The sequence below is a fragment of the Mytilus trossulus genome, chromosome 1 (genome assembly GCF_036588685.1).
Source record: "Mytilus trossulus isolate FHL-02 chromosome 1, PNRI_Mtr1.1.1.hap1, whole genome shotgun sequence".
NCBI classification, from domain to species: Eukaryota; Metazoa; Mollusca; class Bivalvia; order Mytilida; family Mytilidae; genus Mytilus; species Mytilus trossulus.
In genome coordinates this window covers 52,474,359-52,498,213 of record NC_086373.1, presented here as the reverse complement: position 1 = coordinate 52,498,213, position 23,855 = coordinate 52,474,359, and the positions used below count along the sequence as shown (strand labels likewise).

The 23,855-nt window shown below is 32.7% G+C and overlaps 1 protein-coding gene across 1 annotated transcript in view; it reads left to right on the top strand.

Moving 5' to 3' along the window:
- The window catches only part of LOC134726010 (multiple epidermal growth factor-like domains protein 10), a 52,206-nt gene extending 30,323 nt beyond the window's left edge, over window positions 1–21,883 (top strand). The window contains exons 7-14 of the mRNA XM_063590405.1: window positions 8,047–8,181; window positions 10,287–10,424; window positions 13,363–13,506; window positions 15,288–15,422; window positions 16,435–16,572; window positions 18,068–18,193; window positions 19,218–19,254; window positions 21,480–21,883. Of these exons, the coding sequence (XP_063446475.1) occupies window positions 8,047–8,181; window positions 10,287–10,424; window positions 13,363–13,506; window positions 15,288–15,422; window positions 16,435–16,572; window positions 18,068–18,193; window positions 19,218–19,254; window positions 21,480–21,606 (980 nt within the window). The 3' untranslated portion in view covers window positions 21,607–21,883. The remainder of the gene's footprint in view (window positions 1–8,046; window positions 8,182–10,286; window positions 10,425–13,362; window positions 13,507–15,287; window positions 15,423–16,434; window positions 16,573–18,067; window positions 18,194–19,217; window positions 19,255–21,479) is intronic.
- Window positions 21,884–23,855: the final 1,972 nt, after the last annotated feature.

Here is a 23,855-nt window from a genome sequence, read left to right as displayed (position 1 = left end):
TAAAAATATGCATTTTTTTTATTCAGAAATGACTCATATTTATCAAATGTTCATGAATTGAGGTAAAAACGTAATTTTTTACTGCAAGTTTATCACGATTAAAAAAAGTCCTCTATTTACAGTTATATACAATTTGGGTCACATAATCTCCCTGCAAAATGAAACCAAATGCCGTTTTGTAAAATAGGGGTCCATGAACTCGTTTTCAAATTAAATCAGTTTGAATGATAAAAATCAGTCGAAAAATGCAACTTTTCCCGATATGTCACAGTTTGACGTCGCGAAAATAACAAATTACGTTAGCAACGTCATTACCTTCCCTGTAACTGTATCGTATGCCCTTTACTCTCTAAGTTTTCTTAGAGATACAAAAAAAATGGCTTTGTTGGTTTCAGTTTAAATAAAGATTCTGATAAACGTTGGTTGCTAAATGCACATGAAAGAGCTTCAATATCATTAAAATGTCGAGACTTGGTAGGAATGGTTTACCCTGAAACATCCGCCCCAAAAAAACTCAGAAAAACTCGAATGAAGCGAGACGAATCAGATGTTTTGTTTCAGACACTGCAGAGCTGGCCCATTCCATTATAACATCTGAGAAGTAAAATGGCTTGTTCTCGGGTTCTGTTGCTTCTTCGGAATTAATGTGCGACCTTCTTAATGCGTATGAAAAGGGAAAATTTGCTTCAGAAATTTTCATTACGGAACGGCTTATTCAAATGTCAACCGATATCTTCAAAACACTCAAAAGAAAATCATTGCTTACATTTAAAAAAAAAAGGAAATAAAAGGCAAGCAGTAAATGGCTGATAAGAACAACAAAACATTGAGAGCAGATGAAAAAAATGTCGCCTGCTTGTCATAGCCCAGACAAGATAGTTGGTTATGCGATAGGTTCTCCAGTTTGATTTAGGTCCTCTTCCAATGTCCTCTTCCAATGTCTCTTGCAAACATTGATTTTACACATGTAATGAAAAATTAAAACCTGTCCTGAGTGGTCTTTTTGAAAAAGGCTCATTCCTTAGGAAAGCATGTGGATATTTGATGACATGGCAGTTTTTCAAACAATTACTAGGATACCAAGCACTTTTTTCGATTTTGCAAATGTCATTTTAAAAACCATCCTTTTAGTTTCAAAAAGTGGTCCCGCATTGATTTTGTCACTGAATAGTATCGGACAATATTCATAACGAAATTAGAACAACAGGTCCTTGGGAGGGCAAATCATTACGATAAGTTCTAAACCATCAGTTACACTCGTGTTCTTGGGAATGGAAGAAATTTTTGTTAGTTGGGGGAAACAAAGTTGCTTTTGTTGAATTCTTTTGTTTTAAAAGAGTAAAGCATCCTATGGATTTACACTTGAATGTATTGATTTATTTGTATCACATGGAAGTATGTGCCACAAAATATATGTTGAAAATGAAATAGCGTAAAATGGTTTATGCTTATTATCAAACAGGAAGAAGACGAAAAAAAAATGTTTGTTAATAAAATGCAAAAACATGCAGCTGACAAAGGTTACGACTCCATTGTTATTAAACCTTCTGACACTGTTGTGGAAGTATTGGCTTACTATTTTTACAGTTGCATATCAATTCTAACATTGTAAGTCTGACATATACATCCTCCAAATGCAGATTATTAAATGTACAATCAATGTGTGCAAACTTGGTGAGAATATTTGTAGAAAACTGCCAGGATTTCGCGCCAATACAGGTTCTGATTCAGTAAGTGTTTTGTCTGGTAAAGAAAAAAAGCAAAGCATTCGGCTTTTTGACACGTTATGTGGAGTTTTCAGAAGGTCTATTCCATCTTGGTGAAACCTTGGATGAGGTTGGCGAAAAGTTGTCAAAACACTCGAGAGGTTTTCGTGTTCTATATATGGCTACGAAATTAAAAATATCGATAAATAAAGATCAGAACGTTTTGTAATGTAAAAGATGCAATGTTCAAGCACATTAAACAAGCCAACTTTCAGACGAAGATTTGGAAATCTGCTCTTAAACACAACACTGGTCTGCTGCCAAACAACTATGATTGGATTGTTTAGAGCTCTATGATCAGTATCAATTTGCTAGACCAACCACCAGCGTTAGATGCTTTGGTAATTCTGATGTGCTGTTCGTGTAAAGCTGGTTGTGCCAAAAAAAGATGTTCATGTGTTCAACAAGGTTTATCCTGAACAGATAGCTGCATGTTAATGCTCGAAAGCTTGTAGATATAAGCATTATCAAATCGTTGATATCGCTAACGATGACGACGAAGATGATGGAAAAGATGATAATTCGGTATATGCAGGTGACCAAACTGATGATGATTCTATCGATTGATCTTCTGTGTGACCTTAACATGTGGGGATGCGGTTGTTAAATTAAAAAATAAAAAAAAAGAAACTTAGAAACTCTGACAGTTTTGTTTGTTTTAATATGTGAGTTGATTCATGAATGTGATGTATGAATTTGTGACAGAATACTTACGTTGCTTACGTTTGTGTTTGTCGTTGATTCTCGTGTTTTTTGTTTCTTATCTTTCATTTTTTTTCTTCAACAGCCTTTATATGCTTTATGCTGTATGTTTCAATGTGAAACAATATACATTTTATCAAGAAAATTAGTACGTATGCTTCTTTTCATTCAAAATCATGACTTATGGAAATTGACCCTCCCCCTTTTTTTCTTGGTCCTGTACGATTTAAAAAATAATTAAAAACTAGCCTGCATTTTAATAAGATATGATGTGTTCCATTTAATAAAAAGTAAAAGTACTGAATACTTGGTTATTTTTACATTTTTCTGTAATAGTGTGCAAAACAAAATTTTTCATCTACCCTGAAATAAGTCCCCTTTTAACCCCTTTTGGACACTTTTTCAAAAGTCTAACACCTCTTAAAATATTCTTCAGATATTACTCTTTATATTTATACAAAAAAATTGCGGTACCCTGGGGTGTAACACAGAACTGAATTTTTGCCCTACCAGCTGATGGACTAAACCTAACCTTAGACATTTGCTGTGTTTCTTCTTCACTGTTGGTACTTAACAATATATGGACTATTTTATTTGTTTATGACACGAGTACGTAATGGCTGATTGTTGGTTGCTTAACGATCACTTGCAAATATGCCATGCATGTTCATGATAAGCACAAAGTAGCAACACATACATGTAAGTCCTGTGAGGAGACCCTCCGGAATTACGTCAGGGACGTTTGGATTGCCACTGGATAAAATGATGTATATTTTATAAGGACACAAATGGTGCCTTTCAACAGGCTATTTAAAGACCTTTCTTGAAGTTTTTGCAGGGGTTCGTACTGTGTAGTTAGCGTGGTACTCTCTTTACACGAGACATTGGATTTTATATTCCCATTCGGACAGGACGTGACTGTGTACTGTTACATCCCACACAACTAAATGGGTGGCCAACTTTAGTCAGTTTTTACTGACGATCGGAAAAAGACCAAAGTGATCATAACTTATAGTATATCTCCCAGTCACCCATCACCAAATTCTTTCATAAATAAAAAAAAACAATTGGCCACAATATAGAAAGTTTTGCTCTACCTGATAAATCAAAACATCACTCATTATTATTACAATTTATGCACACTTATGAGAACTCATAATACCGTACATCCTCTCAATACTGTTCATATTTGGCATTGCAAAAGTTCGTGCGTTTTATTACGTCTTTACCTAAAAGCGTAGGATATACTGATTAAAACACTTTGGATACACGATTTACTTCTTAGTTGTAATTCGCTTTGAAATAACTATCAGTTACTACAATTACTTCTTTGTCGATATTTTATGTACTAGTATATGGTTTTTGTGCCTTGTACCGACATTTTGAGTTTAGCCAATTGCAACTGAACTTTTTAATCATGTTGTGCTGTTACACCAGTGTTCTAGGTTAAGGAGAAGGTTGGGGGGCTCACATGTTTTAACCTGCCTCACTTTGTTTTGTCGGTCCAACGTCAGAATCCTGTAGTACATTGGTTATATAGATCTGTCATTTTATTTTCTTCTTTCCATAATTCATAAGATATAAATTATTAACCGTTAGTTTTATCGTTTTTTTTCATATTTTTTTTTCATATCGCGGCCTATTTTAGGCGACTGTAGTGTATAGGTTTTCCTCATTGTTAAATGTTGTACATTGGACTATAATAGTTTATACTCCAACTTCATTTAAACTTTGATGGACAGTTGTATCACTGGCCATCACACCACATCTACAAAGCTCCACATGTAAAAAAAAGTAATAAAAAAATTAAAGCAGTTGGAATGCCATCTATGGCATTCGGCAAATTAAGTTCAACGAGCTCCTTCATGTATGTCTGCTTTCGTTTAGGCGAATTTGGACCAACATCGGCATTTGGAAGAGCCTCAAATTGTGAAAAGGAAGTCATTAAAGTTTTAATGACTGTGCTATACTTTTTGAAACTTTCTTTCCTCTGGAATATATTTATTAACTGTTCATTTCATCTGGAAAAACATTGAAAGTCTCAATTTTCAATAGAAACATTCAAAGCAGATGTACGCGGGTTACATATTTCAATTTTGGCTTTGTATGACAGATATTTTAAGTTCAACTACTTTGACTAAGTTAACAGATAAACATTTACAAAAAAATACAGAAAAAGGGTCGCCGACACCATCTCGAAAACCTTGACAATTAAGAAAGTGTTTGTCACGGTTTTTGTCAACGAACTGTACAGTGATTATTTCAAAACGCACAACGAACGCGACACATTTGGTGGAACGAACAATACAGTCAGAGAAAATTTATTTTGAATGATATTGCGTTTATTCTAAGTTCTAGGGCACATTTGAAGGCATGAAGTAATTCAATGTATAGTTATTTAGTATTGCTTAAGGTATTAATACTCAAAGGTGTATGCACGAAAAGATATTCAGCATTGTTTACATCGTAAACCGTATGAAATTGCACCATGTCTGTGCGTTTTGCATCTAGCAGTTTAATCAAACGTTTTATACAATATCTAAAACTTACAACAACTGTATAATTGAATAAAGATACTAACATGCTCATTGACATATTTATATATACTCAAATAAGTTCTAGAGAGGCATTCAAAGTTATTGTCATCCCAAATGTTGTCCTGATTATCGCTTCGAACGCGTCAACGTCCGGATTCATTTGTATCGGGGTTATACGGGGTGAATAGACGGGGGACGATATTTAGGTCCTTTACTGAGGAATGATTTTAACTATCGGTCTTGAACGATGTTCAGATCTCCTGTTATAACATGGGAAATGGGTCCATTAATATATTCGGAATTACTGCAATTACATGAAGTAGGTATAATTTCACTGATATTAACATCTTTACACAATTGACTATAATTAAACACAAATTTCCGGGTAGATTTCTTGTAAATATAACAAATAAGAGGTAGCTCAGTATTGTAAAAATATCCAGGAATTTGTTCTTTAACAGAATAGTCGTTACATATACCGGCAATATTCACAAAATCAAAGCCTTTATTGACATACTTAATTTTAATAAAATGTTTATATGATCTTCAGGGCGATCAATTTTTGGAAATAATTTGGAATAACAATATGCCATAATAATTTGAACAATTTCATACTTAGGACTGCTATATGAAATTGTGTTGCAATCCTCCAAAATTTTATTTAACTTATTAACCGGTAACGGAAAGAGTTTTGTTAACAGATAATGTCTGCCGTTGTTTTTTGAAATAGAAATTAGGTCCGAAATATTGGTATGATTGGTCCGAAATTTTCTTTGATTGCGATTTGTTCTACGACCGTGAGAACGGTTTTTACGAACAGTTTTAGAAACTATATCCAAAATGTTAACGGAATTGGTTATAGATATATTACCAATTCCCATGATATTATCATTTAGACCGAGAGGGTAAACTGTCTGTATTTTTTTAATCCAATTTAATTCAATTATTTTCCGTGAGCGTACAAACTTTGAATGCGATTCACCAGGCTGCTTATTTACTACTTCTAAAGGTTGAACTGCTAAATATTTAAAAGGATGGTTGTGCTTCTTAAGGTGTTGGTAAATGATACTTTTTAATTTATTTGGTCTTTTAAAACGATACAGATGTTCTTGAGTGCGTTTAGATAAATATCGTCCAGTTTCTCCTACGTACTGAATACCACACCCCGGTTTGTTTCATGTGAGTCAATAAATAATACTGTTTGTTTTTCAAGTTATATCAGTTTCAAAATTTAAAGAAAATGTGCGACCATTAAAAGTGGACCTTACCGTATTGTTGGTGGAAAGACGGGGACATGTAAGTCATTTTTTGGCATGACACTTATCGATAGAAGGGTAACCACGATTTTTATTGTTAAAAATGTTAGCGATGGTAGTATTTTTAGATAACCGATTTTGAAGATTGAGACGTGTAGATACCCTTTGAACAAGTTTAGTATTTTTCCATTTTTAAGTTTCATAATTGTTTTGTTAGTGAATTACATAATAAAGGAGCAAAGATTGGCGTCCAGAATATGAACCAGCATATAATAATTTAAGTTATATAAAATTGATAAATGTGTTCGGCTGAAAATGTCAAACGCCATCAGTATAAATTACCCGAAAAAGATAATGTATATCAGGGTAGGACTGATGACTGACTAAATAGTAGAATGGGGCTGAATATTGAAATACTACTTTTTGATAAATATTCCTAAAGTAATGAACTAGAGCAGTTCTCGCTCGGACACACACTCCATAATCTAGTATATTATAAGAGCATAAACCTGAAGCACGGGGAGGCACCCTACTGCCTCCACACGGCACTAAAGACAAACTCTGTAAAAAATAAAATTGAGAATGGAAATGGGGAATGCGTCAAAGAGACAACAACCCGACCAAATAAAAAACAACAGCAGAAGGTCACCAACAGGTCTTCAATGTAGCGAGAAATTCCCGCAACCGGAGGCGTCCTTCAGCTGGCCCCTACACAAATATATACTAGTTCAGTGATAATGAACGCCATACTAATTTCCAAATTGTACACAAGAAACTAAAATTAAAATAATACAAGACTAACAAAGGCCAGAGGCTCCTGACTTGGGACAGGCGCAAAAATGCGGCGGGTTAAACATGTTTGTGAGATCTCAACCCTCCCCCTATACCTCTAACCAATGTAGAAAAGTAAACGCATAACAATACGCACATTAAAATTCAGTTCAAGAGAAGTCCGAGTCTGATGTCAGAAGATGTAACCAAAGAAAATAAACAAAATGACAATAATACATAAATAACAACAGACTACTAGCAGTTAACTGACATGCCAGCTCCAGACTTCAATTAAACTGACTGAAAGATTATGATTTCATCATATGAACATCAGGCACAATCCTTCCCGTTAGGGGTTTAGTATCATACCATCATAACATATATGAGAAGAACATAACCCGTGTCATGCCAACAACTGTTTTTAGAATAAATGTGTTTAGTTCCGACGCAAAGACCTTATCAGTGACTCAATATTAACGCCAAAATATGCAATCTTTAATGACTTGACAACAGTATCGTAATTATATCCCTTCTTAATAAGTCTATTCAAAGGTTTTGTACGTTTCTTTTTACCAGAATGTACATGTGAATTCAAAGAAATTGCCATCTTAGTTTCCTCCTTTCCAAAACGTTCGTGTATAAAGTCAGCCGACGCCTGTTGACATGACGTCATCCAAATTCATCAACTGATGTAACGTCATTGCGTCCTTCACGACAATGGCGAACAATGACGTTGATTGTTTCATCGCGGTGGATGAAGATAATACTTTTTTGGTAAAAAAATCTTAAGAGATTTTACATATTATGTTTCATTTAACTTTTTTCTCTATTCCGTTGAACTTAAACATGTGATAAATATATTATAACATGTCATTCAGTTCCATATTGCCTTGGTATCATTCCTCGACCCATATCGGCTCTCGTCTAAAGCATTGGGCAGGTATGGGAGTCTCGGGATGATACAAGGGCAAATATAGAAAATTTCAGGATATAATCTATTATAATTACTTGCAGGATGTCCTTATCGGAAATATGGAGACAGCTGTCGTTTGACATGTTCCGAAAACTGTATGGGACCTTGTGATTTAATAACCGGAAACTGTGTGTTTGGTTGCTCAAGTGGTTGGCTTGGTGCAAAATGTGATACAGGTAACAGTTTCTCTATTTCAACTAATTTCTAAATAATGAAAAGTGAATAAACTAGATATTTAAGTACCTTTTTATACAAGGCATGCCAATGAAGTATATATTTATTGGCAATCCATGATGAGAAAATGTTGATACATGCATTTTCAAATGTACAAAATGGTTGATTGAACCTGGTTTTATAGCGCTAAACCTCTCACTTGTACGACAATCTCACAAAATTCCGTTATATTTATAACGATGCGTGAACAAAAAAGAAATAATAAATTACTGAGAATTAACATTTCATCATCCAATGATCACCAGTAGGTCTGTACTTGCATATGCCTCGTTCACAACCACACAATTGATCAAATGATCATTCTTAAAGAAAGTGATTCGTAAAATAATATTGATCATTAATTGGTGCCTTTGTTTAAAATCTCAAATAATTTTCTTTTTTCGGTCAATTTCAAGACGTATGATAAATGCTTAATCATTGTTAACTGTTTCAAATTGTTTGGCTTTACTCAAAAGAAAAGAATCACTTTTAAAGGTTTTACATGCGTGAAGTTATTCGGAAACCTCAGTAAACACGAATCAACGAGATTCGCTTCTGTCGACGTCCAGGAGTGATAAAAATGTGGTATTCAGCGATATCTTAACTGAAAACGGTTCTATTGATTCTGCCATAGCGACAGTACTAACATTTCCCAACTTTACCCCTATTTATAATAAAAAAAAACTGGTTTAAACAGTTATATGTGGTGTCAGTACTTTATTATTTTTTTTAAAAATTGAAGCCAAACAGTATCATGACAAATTTTTAACGGAGCCTGTTTATGTTATTTTAAACCAAATTTATGAATATTTCTTTTCGAATAATTCTTTAGAAAAATTTCAATAGGTTTAATTTTTGTTGTTGAAAATATACACACTGCAGTTATTCATAGATAAATAAAACAACTATGTTGTACCCTCAAATCCAATCACAGCGCTTATAAGTTGACTTTCTTCCCATGCCTTGGGTACACAAAATGTCAACCTTAAGTTGGGAAATGTAAAAGTACCGTTTTCCCTTAACCACATGTACAAATGTAGATCAGGCAAACGATGGAAAGTCGTATTGGAACAAAATATCTCGACACAATCAGAATACTCACTGTTTTGTCGTCACTGCCCGCTGGCTGTTATATTTTAGTTAATGATTTAGTGTAACTCTGCCTCGCGTTTTAAATACTCATTTGTTTTACCTTAATCGATGAATTTGAATTTCAAATCTTTTGTAAGAATATCTTTTTTGTATAAGTTTGACAATAGACACTCGAACATTAAAGCAAAATTAAGGTACGCTGTAGCATATTGTAAGTATAATTTATACATTTCCAATGTTTTTAATGTTTCCCAGTTTTTAAATTTACAATAGTGTGAGAATGTTTTTAATTGTGTTAATTCAAGATTGATATGATAAAGGAATAAGTTTCAAAACGTAGTATTATGCCCCACCTACGATAGTCTGTGTCTCCGTTCGTCCATTCGTTAGATCGTCCGTTCATTAGTCCCACATCAGTTTTTTGGTCAAGGTAGTTTTTGATGAAGTTGAAGTTCAATCAACTTGAAACTTCGTACACATGTTCCCCATGACATGATCTTTCTAATTTCAATGTATATCTATAATGATCCAAAATATAGTTTTGACCCCAATTTCACGGTCCCCTGAACATAGAAAATTAAAGTGCGAAGTTCAGGTTAAAGATTTGGTCAAGGTAGTTTTTGATACAGGTAAAGTCACATCTACTTGAAACTTAGTACACATATGCACGTTCCCTATGATATGATCTTTCTAATTTAAATTCCAAATCAAAGTTTTTACCCTAATGTCACGGTCCACTGAACATGGCAAATTAGATCGTGAGTAGGGCATCCGTGTACTATGGACACATTCTTGTTTCATATGAATCACAGATCTACAACGTCAATTATGCATTAGTGTACGTAGTTTTTTCTTGGATTTGAATTTGTAAAGAATCGATATTTACAAAACAAATAATTTATTTACAATGTGGCATTTACACAGTGACAATATCAAGGAAATAATTTTTGTTTAAACTTTTTATCTTATCTAACAGCATGTGAAGTAGGCAAATTCGGTGATCAGTGTCAGCGTGACTGCTCAGTAAACTGTATCTCACCACCATGTGATCATGTGACGGGACATTGTAAATCAGGATGCCTGACAGGATGGGAAGGATTGAATTGCACAGAAGGTTGAATATTTGTTTTACTTTTCGAAAATGCTTTCAATGGGCAGGAGCATTTCTAAATACGATCATGCACCGCCGTGTCAAGCAGTTTAGTTCATAGTCCTTGATGTTAAGGACATACGATACAGTTTTGATCCTATATTTACAAGTTCATGAAAATTTTGATATCGGCTATTTTTTACCTGATTAAATTAAATAAGTAATAAAAAATATACCTTCATGTGCTACTTTTTGAGAAACATGAGGTCGGAATTTTGTATATTTTCTCAAAATTCAGATTTGTGGCCGTAATTTCTTTTTCGAATGAATGACACAACTTTTTTGTTATAAAAGATAAACACAAATTGTTTTTTGTTAAATAATCGTTAATTTCTGTATGTTAAAAATATGCATGTTTTTACTTAGAAATAACTCATATTTATCGAATGTTTATGAATTGAGGGTAAAACGTCATTTTTTGCTGCATGTTTATCAAAATTATAAAAAATCCTCTATTTACAGTTTTATAAAATTTAGGTGACATAATCTTCCTGCAAAACCAAACATATTGCCGTTTTGAAAAATAGGGGTCCATGAACTCGTTTTCAAATTAAATCAGTTTGAACGATCAAAATCAGTCGAAAACTGCATCTTTTCCCGATATTTCACAGTTTGACGTCGCGAAAATAACATTTTACGTTAGCAACGTCATTACCTCCCCTTTAACTGTATCGTTTGCCCTTAAGATGACATATTATTTGTATGGGTATTAAGATTTCGTGAATGTTAACTCAGAAAAGCGAAACGGACGCACGGAATTATTTGCCTGCTTGTTTAATTCTTTGGCACTTATTTAATATCTTTGTTTGTTCTCCCCTTGATATTATCAACACAGTATTCAGTGCGTTTCCTCGACATTATAAATTGATAGAATATTCAGAAATTAATGTTACATCCCCTTTAGGTAAAATTGATCAAAAACGAACTATTTATTGGCTGGCATTCATATTTTAGCATGTTCAGGGTTTGAGCATTCCTAGCCATGGTGACCTAAAATAATAAAAAAAAAATATTGTGGTTTTTAGTCAATTTTCAAATTTATTCATTATTTAGTACTGTTTAGGCAATTTTTAGTCGATAATGATCAGTTTTATCAATGTTCAGACTGCTCAGTAGATGCTATGTTGGGAATCTCGGTCATCAATGCTCCTCAACTTCGTACTTTATTTGGCTTTTTCAACTGTTTAGGATTCGAGTGTCACTGATGAGTCATTTGAAGACGAAACGCGAGTCTGTCGAAAATACAGAATTAAATCCTTTTATGATTGTGAGATTTATTTTAACGTGATTCATAAAAAATAATGTTGGGCACTATGATCAATTATATTTGCAACTTATCTCATACAGCCCTTCCCCTTTAAAAAACACATTCGGAATATAAAGAAGATTTTTTTTTATTTAAAAGCGTTAAATAACATGTAGAATAACGACAAATGCACTTTCATATTCACAAATTCGAAAACGTTAAAAGCGTTACATTTTTTGAAATCTTTGCTTAACACGCAATTCAACGACTGTGTCTTTTTATTTATTCTGTGAATACATATATAGTGTTTACACATACTTGTAACCGGAACAACTGGCCACATTATTGATGGATTTATCCCAACTACCAGTCTATAGATGAACTGGTCTATTATGAGCGAACTGGTTAAACTCAGCCCAGTCAAGTGAAAATAATCAAGTAATATTTAAATATCTATGAAGAGTTTATTTGCCTGTATTTATAGATTATCGTTGATCATCTCAACGAGATTGATTTTCTCGCTTGAGCTGGTGCAGCGAAAGTGAGAAGAGCAATCGAGTTGAGATGACCAATGATAATCTGTTTATCGCTATTTTACCTATGACAACGTTGTTAATTTCAATGTCAATTTCGTTAGCAATGCACGTGCCTGCTTAGTTTCTAGCGATAATTTTTCCATCTCAGGCGAGAATCATGATATGAAAATTATCACAAAAAAAGATCAAAAGAAAAATGCGCAAAATAGCGATAAATATATATATCCACTAAGTTCTGTATTGTCTTAGCAAAATTCTGAAATAACAGCAAGCAAATTTTCTGAACAGTACTGAATTTACTGCAGTGAGTTAGTTTGAATAAAGAAGTTTATTGATCGTTTTAGTTTTAATAAGCGAGTTTCAGCTCTGGTAAAAAGATCGATTTTAGGTATTTTTTGTAGACGACAAACACACAAATTGATACCCTTTTCTGCATACACCTTCATCGTAAAAGTGACAGAAACACAAATAACGCAAAGGCAATTTCAAATTTGCTAACAACCTGCCGTATATGGTAACAAATCACAGAAAGGGGAAGTAAACAGACCTTATGCCTTTTAAACCTTCACATGTTCATCAGTGGCATCTACTTTGTAGAGTCAGGCATCCACCTGCCGTGCATATTTATGCATCTGTTGCTAAGATAAGAGTAAGCCCCCACTGTGGCCATACTTTATCTGGATAAGACTTTTCCCTTTTGACAAATTATTTTAGCAGATAGTTTTCTTATTCCCCACGGTTTATATTACAGTTAGTTTTTACTCGCGAAAACTCAATTAGTTCAAAGTATCTGTAAATGTTTTCCGACATGTTTTGTATGATATTATGCAATTATCTGCGTAATTCTTTATGTTTGGTAACCCCAACTAATGCAGTTATAATTTCCGGCTACACTATTACATTGTATAGTTGTCTGATGATTGAATTTTTGTAGAATAATGTTGACTTTTGATCAAATAGAGCAGAACTTGGTAAAACCTCTGCTGCTTCAGATACATGTAAATAGGATTATATATATAAATACGCTCTTACTTTAGTACTGATTACAAGACATATGTATTGTATTTGCCTGAAAAAAAATTGTCACTTTGTACATTTACATTTTTACTTGAAATTTCAGAGTGTAGTAAAGGAAAATTTGGTATTAATTGTACAGAGACATGTGATGGCTGTATAGTTGATGAATGTAATCATATCAACGGAGTCTGCAAAATTGACAGTGTTTGTAAACCTGGCTACCTGTATGGAAAATATTGTAATAAACGTAAGTTTGACTAGTTTTTTCTGTTTATAAATTATAAGTACATAACAACTGAACAATGTGAGTGTTCAAAATAGAAAAATGCAGTTGTGCTAGTCATAATGATCATGTTTATCATTTCACATATTAATTGTACATATGTCCACCCGTAGTTTTTGCGTTTGAACTGTTTCACATTTGTCTTGTCGGTGCGTTCATCGCTTTACCTATACGGTATAATGTCCTCATGTTGAAACATTAACAGTAATTTATATTTATTTTATTCACGTCATTTGAACTCTGATGGATAATTGTTACTTTGGCAACCATAACACACTCCTTAATGTTGTATTCTAATATGACGTGCTTCTTAAGCTTTGTAAAGAAACCATACTTTATTATCCAATAAAATTAGTTTGCACATGCGTATATTGACTACGGCAGAAAATGAATATCGTCAAAATGGTATGCATTTAATGTATTTCCTTAAATTAAAACACTTTCAAACACTAAAATCATGATACACATTTTGTTACTAATACTTTAACAATGACAACAATGTGTTACAATTCGTAATTGAAAATAGTTGACCTAGATACAGCAACGTCCATGTTGGCTGTTCTAACTTCAAAACCCCTCCCCCTAAAAACACGTTTCATCTCTCCTGTTAAAAAGGCATGTCATTGTATATTAATTTCATTGAAACATATGTTCCGACGATAAAATATAAAATAAAGAATAGGTTACTGTTGTACTGAAATGACAAAATTGTTTCATATTTCTGATAAAATGGATTGACCCTAGCAGGGAATCGAACCCTATTCTCCTATAAAAACAAATAGGCGTAATTACCAATATACCACCAAGGTTTCCAATCCATTTTACAAATGCAACAAGATTGTCACCCAGTATTAATTTTAATCTCATGTATAAATACAGCATTTGAAATCGTCAGATGCACAAAGGCGTGCCCTTTGATCAACTTTAAAAGGTGTAGCCACCGCAAGTATAAATGGATTTCTGTCAAAGGGCCCCTCCTGCCAAGTCTCGAATGTCAGCACAACTTTATCAAGAAATCCTCTATCAGATATGAACATATTTACCAATGCTACAATATTAACCGGCGGAATATTTACGATTAATTTAGTAAATAAAGACCTACCCGATTCTCCTTGTGCGTCCACCGCCATTGACGACTGACTTCAAAATGTGCGTGTCAGAAATTGACCTCAAAGGAAAAGACTGTTGAAATATAACTTTTCTGTTATATTGTGACACAAATATTGTTTTAGTTAATAAATTAATTTATTGATATCTGTTTCAATTTTGAATTTTAGAAATGTATACAACTTTGCCAAATTAAACTGGTATGAACTAGTTGGATAAAAATCGACAGGAAGGTTGATGGAAGAGCCTACACAAATACCGTAAACTGTATACACAGCGAACATAGATATTACCGTAATTGTCCTAATCAGAATCGAAATAATTGATGCCAGCTATACTTTATTGTAGTTTTAACATGGGTAGGCATTATATTCGTGTTATTTTAGCCCTCGCTATCGCTCTGGCAAAAATAATCACGAATATAATGCCTACCCATGTTAAAACTACAATAAAGTATAGCTGGCATCAATTATTTCTTAATCAAAATGTGGTAGTAAGAGTGGGCTTTCTTTATATTAAGTATTACATATTCAAATATCTTTGAACAGACAATTATAAATTATATTGTGCATGTAATATACAAAACAACAGTTTGTTTCATATATAGGTTGTTTTATTTTGTAAGGACTTTTTTGTAGTGTGTAATGATTGGCATTTTGGAACTAATTGTAATAAGATGTGTAACTGTCTTAAAATACCATGCAGCATATTCACTGGTGAATGTTCAGATGATGGCTGCAAAAAGGGATGGGAAGGTGACTCATGTAATCAAGGTAAAAAAAAAACATTTGAAGTTTAAAATTTTCTTTAAAGATACCTGGCTTATAACAATGTATCATCTGGTATACCGTATGTGTGTTTTCGCCTGCAATAGACATGTTAAACTCATTAAATCCTTATAATTAACGGTTATATTGTGAAACAGCTCTAACGTCACGTTCTGGTTAGTAGATTATGTCCATTCACCTTATATTTGCTACGTTGAACGCATATAAATCCCTTCAGACATGTAAAATTGATACGACAGATTCAGTTATTTGCATCGGAAATGGACACATTTATTCTAAAACCATGTGGTGGCATGAAACTCATTATGTTTTTCTCATATAGTTTACAATCGTATATTACTATACACCAAACGGTAGGGATTGTGCTTGATATTCATATGATGAATACATAATCTTGTTATCGGTTTGATTGAGGTATGGAGCTTGTATGTCATGAACTGCTAGTAGTCCTTTGTTTACTTATATATCATTGTCATTTGCTTTAGTTTCTTTTGTTACCTATTCTGACAATCGGACTCGGACTTCTTTTAAACTGATTTTCACTGTGAGTATTGTTGTGTGTTTGTGTTTTCTATATTTGCTAGAGATATAGGGAGAGGGTTGGGATTTCAAAAATCATGTTTAAACCCGCCGTATTTTGCCGCCTGTCCCAAGTCAGGAGCCTCTTGCCTTTTTTTTTTTTTTATCTTGTATGAATTTTAATTTCAGTTTCTTTTATATATTTCGGAGTCCGTCCATTATTACTTAACTAGTATACATTTAGTATACAAAGAGCCAACTGAAGCACGACTCCTGGTGCGGGATTTTCTCGCTCCATTATAGACCCATTGGTGACCTGAGGCTATTATATGCTCTTTGTTCGGGTTGTTGTCTCTTTGATACATTCTCCATTTCCATCCTAAAGACTTGACAATACCGAGCATAACAAAAACTGTGGATGATGGATGTGATCATTGATTCATTGCACAGCATGTGTTTAGTTTATCTTCTTTTTCAGAATGTGCGTATGGCTATTTTGGTTTTAACTGTGCCTACGTTTGTGAAACGTGTTTTAATCAGTCATGTGACATATTTGAAGGGAATTGCAGAGTCGGTTGTAATGACGGTTATCGAGGTCGGAAGTGCGAGACACAAGGTAACTCACAAAAATAGTTTAATGTAGGTGTATTTTGTGTAGTCGGCTAAATTTGTTGATCATTATGAAAACAAACTTTGTCTTTTACTGGGAGTAATTTGAAATCATTTTTAAAAAAAAACTATTATTGAAAAGAATACCAATATGTACCAATGTTATTTGTATGCAAACTGAAATGTAAATGAGACACACAGCAGCAATCTGAGTTTATTCAATTTCCAATTTTCGTTGAATAGTGAAATATAAGTTATCTGTTTTTATATTCATTGTATCATTTGCATTTATATGATATATTGCAAAAAGGGTCCTGTATTGCATGTTCTACCTTAAATTAGCTTCAAGTACAATTACTATCCCTTTGAACGATGCCTATTATCGTATATAATTATAGGTTATTTTACACTCATGTGAGAGTGTGTGTGTGTGCAAAAAAATGCAAATAAAATGTTCTCAGACGAACAGTTTATTTGTTTATTCAGTAGTTTTGTCGCATTCTATTGAGAGGCTTATTTTTTTCAGATTAGAAACATTCAACATTATACTAGTCAACAAAAGTAACGATACACAAGTTTCAATTATAATTTATCATAACATCGACAAATCATAATAAATAGAAATAAAATCGATCCAATATTACAAAATTTATTTGCAGAGTAAATGCATCTAATCAAAAGAATCTGATCAAAAATCGGCATTCAATTTTAAAGATGAGAATTAAATAGTCAAATATCTGCAAATGCATTAAAAATGTTTCCGTTTAAAGTTTAAAAATTCTTATCTCGATTTTTTAATTTTGGGGAAAATATAAATAAATAAAAACGCCATCTAGTTAACCATCCAGGTGACCTCCGATGACTGCCTACGGCAACTTAACCTTATAAGCATACATACAAATGTAAAGATCTACATAGATAGCGAACTCGTGCAATTAAATTTTTCAAGGTCAATTTGATATCTTTGCATGCATTGGTTGAAAATTTGTTAATCATCGTTTTACCTGGGTGATAAAAAAATGTTGATCGAATCATTCAATTAAATGGTTTACCCTTGTATCGATTTTAATGTTGATACTCTTTTCTGAACACGCCTAATTCTTGCGCACCTCATCATTAGATAAGAGGTTGAATTCAACGTTCAATGCATACGAATTCATAAAGGACTAATTTTTCACTGGTACCTGAATAATTTATCAACGATGTTTCATAGATAATTTTGGCTTCTAAAAGCGAATTCCTATTTTTCTATTTCACTTTCATAAATGATTGAACAAAAGCAAGCATCTTTTATGTGTTTATATCTGGTAGCTAATGCACCTTTAATCGACAGGCACACGTGATTACAATATTTAACAAATCATTGTAAATAGTTAACAACTGATTGTCAATGGCAGAAATGCCATCTCTGTCTTTCTAAACAATAACTACATACACAATGTACTTATTTATTTGAATTAATAAATTGCGATATATATTGATTCGTATTTACATTTCACAAGTTTCAGCAGAATCATCAACTTTGATCAAATCTAGCTTTTTCATTGGCGGATTTGCAAGCATGCTAGGTATCCTACTAATCATCGTGACGGTCGTTCTTGCAAGAAGACAAATATTGAAAAAGAAAGGTAACTAAACTTTATAAAAAATAACATCATACAGTATATATTTTAATAAAGAATTAAACATTCTTGTAAAATGTTTGTTATAGGCAAGGGATGTGGTATATCCGACATCTACATTATAAAATAAAGGTTACTATGACAATGAATTTTCAACATATTTATAGAAATATAAATGTATTACAGATTGATATTTTTGTCTGAGACACATAATTTTGAATAAGTTGATAGTGGCTTTGAACTAGCTTTCAATATTTGTAAATACTCTCAGATCTGTACTTTGTGTCTTCTGTTTACATATCATGGCTGTTATGTGTTTTGTATCGATTAATGAGTTACGTCCTTTTCAATTGTTCTTTTATAGTGTTCTTATGTTGTGCTGTTCAAATGCTATTGTTGTTAATTTCTCTGTCATTCTCTGCCAACTGTCAAGTTGGCTAACTGTTTTACACTGGATCGATACCTCTGCTGATTAACTATTTTTTTAAATTATAAAGAAACTTCGATTCCAACTCCCTGAGGCAAAGTCGACTTCACAAGGTTTTGATTACTTTTTAAAGTATATATGTTGTGCGTCATACAGTTTTCCAAATGTGTGTACAACAACACTGTCACAGGAGTAAACGTGTTTTTCATCATGTACAGATGATAACCAAGCATTTCCTTAAATATGTTAAATACAGTGCCTTTGCAACTTGTTTTTTTACGTTACAGTAACATAGGGGAGATATAACAGCTAGCGGTTGAGTATTTATATCTTTTTTTTTAATAAACTGTCCGTCGATGCATGAACAATTATTTAAAATCATATGTTCAAACACCCTCATAAAAAGTGTTCATCAATCAATTTAATTCTATAAAGTGCTGTCATACATGTTATACGTAGAGTAAAGATAAAAACATTAAAAACAAGACTAACTGCTCTCATAAGTAGAAATTTCTAGTATTATGTTTATGTTTTGCACTTTTAAATGTCTTTTCAAATTTCCTCTTTTGTGACAATAATTCTATAAAACAAATTATTTTACAGAAAGTAGGAAAGGTTTAGACAATTCACACTCAAATAGGTAAGTAAATCCAATCAACTTTGGAATTGTCAGCATCGTAAACCCATGTACGCATTCCCATCAAAAAAGAAAAAAAAAACATCTACACAAAGCTTTTCACAAGTATTCCACATTCCAAGCTAAAAGACAAATTGAAAGAGTTGGTATTGTTGGCTTGCAGCTCCTACTCAGACTTTGTAAAACGTCATCAGTGTCTGAGTACAAAGTTGATGAACCAGGGGTATGTCAATGAACGTCTTGATCGTCCTTTTTCTAAAAAAAAGTTCATCGGAAGTTACCAAGACCTTGTTGATAAATATTCCGTATCAACTTCTAAAAAAATACACGATGGTCTTGATGTATAGATTCTGCGTACTGATGTTGCTTATCATCTTAACAACGTATTTTATTGTTCTTTCATTTGTCTTTGTTCTATTATTAATATTACTTTTACTGTTGAATGGTTTTATGTGATATCCGTTTGACGTGGCTCGGTACTTATACATCTCCTCAATGTGTTTGTATTGGCTTTAATTTTTTGGTGGTGTGTTTTGTATATGCGACTTTTTGTATTTCTTTTGTTCTTATAACGTGACCCTGTACTTTAAAAGATCCCGTCTGTATGATATTTTTCTATTATGAATTACTATATACGTTGAACCACAAACGTCAAAATCATTCAATCGCGTAGTGGAATTAACTATTTTTGGACTCTTATAAATTTTATATAACACTTTTTGACTAGTTTAAATCTCGGTCTATTTCTGAATTTTATTCTTACATACTTTTGATATTAAACCCAGTATGCTAACATTGCCAATGTAAATTTTAAAATTATTTGTATGCACATTGAACGCCAAATTTATGTGACGTATAAAAAAAAATCTGACGTCAGACACTCAAATCATTGAATGTGTTCGTAGATAGTAGATGTTTTTGTGTTCTGTTAAAATGTTCCTTTTAAAATTGTTATACGATGATGACTGATGTACCCATATTTTGACTTTTTTTATTTATTGTGTCTATATATTTAACGCATCAATTTAAATATAACGGAATTTGATGAGACTGTCATTAAAGTGAGAGGGTTAGCGCTAAGGAACCAGGTTTAATCAACCATTTTTTACATTTGAAAATGTCTGCACCAAGTAAGGAATATGACAGTTCTTGTCCATTCGTGTTTGATGCGTTTTGTTATTTGATTTTGCCATGTGATTATGAACTTTCCAAATTGATTTTACTCTCAGTTCAGTATTTTTTGTGATTTTACTTTTTGCTTTGTTTCATAAAAAAGAAATGGGCCACCGTAGATACAAGTATCTTGTCTTAGGGAGAGATAAAACCTACATTGTAAAGAATGACTCTGATTCAAATAAAAAACCATCTGAAACTGACATTACCAAGATGCTTGATTTCTTGATTAATAACATATTTGTTACGTTCGGAGGACGTGTTTTTTCAACAAAGATGATGTTCTTTCACTTAGTAATTCAAAATTTGTTGACTGTGTTGAACGCATTTATCCCATCGAACTAGACATAAAGAATACAACAGATACAGTTACGTCGACCTCATATCTTGACTTATATCAAGAAATTGACAATGAGGGTCGGTAAAAGAGATGATTTCAATTTTCCTATTGTGAACATTTCATTTCCAGGAAGCAACATTCCAACAGCACCTGCATATGGTTTATATATCTCCCAATTGATACGATATTCCAGTGCTTGTATTTCCTATCATGATTTTCTTGATAAAGGGTTGCAAGGAAGCTATTAAACCACAAGTTCGAAATGGTAAATTTGAAATCATCCCTTTGTAAATTTTACGGACGCCATCACGAGATGGTTGACCGTTATGGAATAACTATTCCACAGATGACCTCGTATATGTTCCTTAATTCGTAAGTGCAATCCCCTTCCCTTTCATGAATGTGGCCTACCAAATTAGACTATTTACCAGATTTTTTATATAATGAGTAACACGACGGGTGCCACATGTGGAGCAGTATCTGTTTACCCTTCCAGAACACCTGAGATCACCCCTAGTTTTTGTTGGGGTTCGAATTGCTTATTCTCTATTTTCTATGTTGTGTCATGTGTACTATTGTTTGTCTGTTTGTCTTTTTCATTTTTAGCTTTGGCGTTGTCAGTTTATTTTGGATTTATGAGTTTGACTCTCCCTGTGGTCTCTTTCATTCCCCTACTTTAACAATGTACAATCAATGTGTCTTCTATATTTTGTAGTAACGAACAGCATTATGATGACATCATGAGAATGGAAAGTATAGCCACATATCAGGATTTGGCGAAACAAACAGTTATTATGTCAAGCGATTATGATCAAATTAATAATGCTTATACCAATCAATAGATAAAAAAAATGTGCTTATTTTTTAAAGAAAAAATTATGTACGACAATTATGAGATTTTATTTGTATGAGCTTAAAATCGCTTTGATTTTCTTCTAGTTTTTGAGGCATGATTATAAGCAAATAAGGGGTATATAGTTTGAGCGACTGTATAAAAATCGTCAGAGTAATGTGATTCTTAATTTGTTCAGCAGCATTTGAAAAATTGTCCAAACTTAATATGTTAAACTGTGAGCAATGCATTCACAGTTAATCATGTTTTAATAAATAATTCTGAAAAACGAGTATTCCATGCATTTATTTATAAGGTCTGTTTAAGTTAACGCATCATTGTAAATATAACGAAATTCTATGAGACTGTCGTACAAAGTGCGAGGTTTAGCGCTATAAAACCATGTTTAATCCACCATTTTCTAAATTTAAAAATGTCTGTAACAAGTCAGGTTTATGACAGTTGTTGTCCATTCTTTTTTTATGTGTTTTGTCATTTGATTTTGTAATGTGATTCGGGACTTTCCGATTGTATATTCCGCTAAGTTCAGTATTTTTGTAATTTAACTTTTTACAAATGTTCTACATGTATATTGAACCGAATTTGCTTTTTTTGTTACAATTAAAAAAATGATTTTTTCCTTAAAGTTCCCCTATAAAGACAAATCATATAAGGTTTATCTCTTCTTATATGTTTGGAGGGGGGATGAACCGAACACTCTAAATAACGCAAAAAATTACTATTTTTCTCTTTTACATAAAAAATATTCTTATTCACTTCATTGTCAGCCGTCTCAAAATTTAACGATTTCAGCAAAGAATTCAACCGATTGTGTATTGCAAATTTACTTTTCAATATGCGATATATATACATTTAATCTACATTGCATTCTTCGCAGTGAGTCAGTTTGTTGAATGAGCAAAATCGTTCTCGCAACATTTTTTTTTATATCTTTTAAGATTGTAACCACGTTATGAGATGGTAAAGCAATTGAAAACAACAATTTAAAAAAATTGTGTGTGCACTTGAAACAATTTTCTGAATCAACCGAGAAGCAAGTTTGTTTAATAGCTACATGACAAGAGAGGACCTAATTTATAAAATAGTAGTCAAATAAATGTAAGATCAACTTTGTCTGAGGGAGTTCGAACTTTAGTTCCTGAATAATTAAAAAAATTATAAACAGGCATTTGTCAAAAGGTTTCTCATAATTAATCAGGATAGGATCGCACTACTTATTACTATGTAAGGGATATAAGCCGATAACAGTCCATTCTGTAAAATATTGGACAGGTCTGAGGCCGCAGGCCGAAGACTTGTTCAATATTTTACAGAATGGACTGTAAGAGGCTTATATCTTACTTAAAACATTGTTTAACAAGTCGAAAAAAGTAAATAAAAAGAAATACGCAAGCAAAGATTTAATTTCATCTAGTATGAAAATTGTTTTGTGAATGAGCTTCTTTACATTAAACTATATCCTACATGTTGGCCCCTATTAACAGTAGCTCAACTTAAAAAAATAGACAAAAAGAAAGTACAGCTAAAGGTAAATAACATGTATTGCTACATGAAGAATAAGACACTGGTATGCGAATCATGCATGATTTTTGCATGCGCAAGGACTATTCATAGTTTTCGCTCATAGTTTCCGTGAATACCTTTACATGTGTTTTGTATTTCAAAATGGATAAAGTGATTAAAGTAAATTCTTTATGCAAAAAAGAAGAAAGAGATGTCGTTATAAGGGATTGTGTTGTTTCAAACTTCGGATTAAAATCAAATGTGTATTCAGAATCTATCCAGCTAATAAGGGCAAGTTTTATATATATTATATTCAAAATGTAGTCCTCTCCTATTAGTTTCTTGTTTCTTTTCGTGTTTTATTTTTTAACAGGGGTAATGAGAATAAAAAGAATAGCATATGAAGACAGGTTCTTGTTGAACCATATCACGTTCACTGCAGTCGATATTATTTCAAATACATAACTAATATGAACAAACGAAGAAATAACAACATGCAAAATGTTATATTCTTTTGTTGGAATTTTCAAGACTGTTATTGTTTACCAACACGGTACCACCTAAATACCCCTATCCCCCTTTTTCTGTTTTTTTTTTGGCAGGTCGTGTCGTTCATTTTTCGTTTATTTGTGTATTGAGTCCCTTGTGTGTTTTTTTTAAATGTTATCGAAACGTAATTTTGTCTCGATTTTTTCTTTTGAATTTTTTTTTTTATAAAACGATCACTGCTACCAA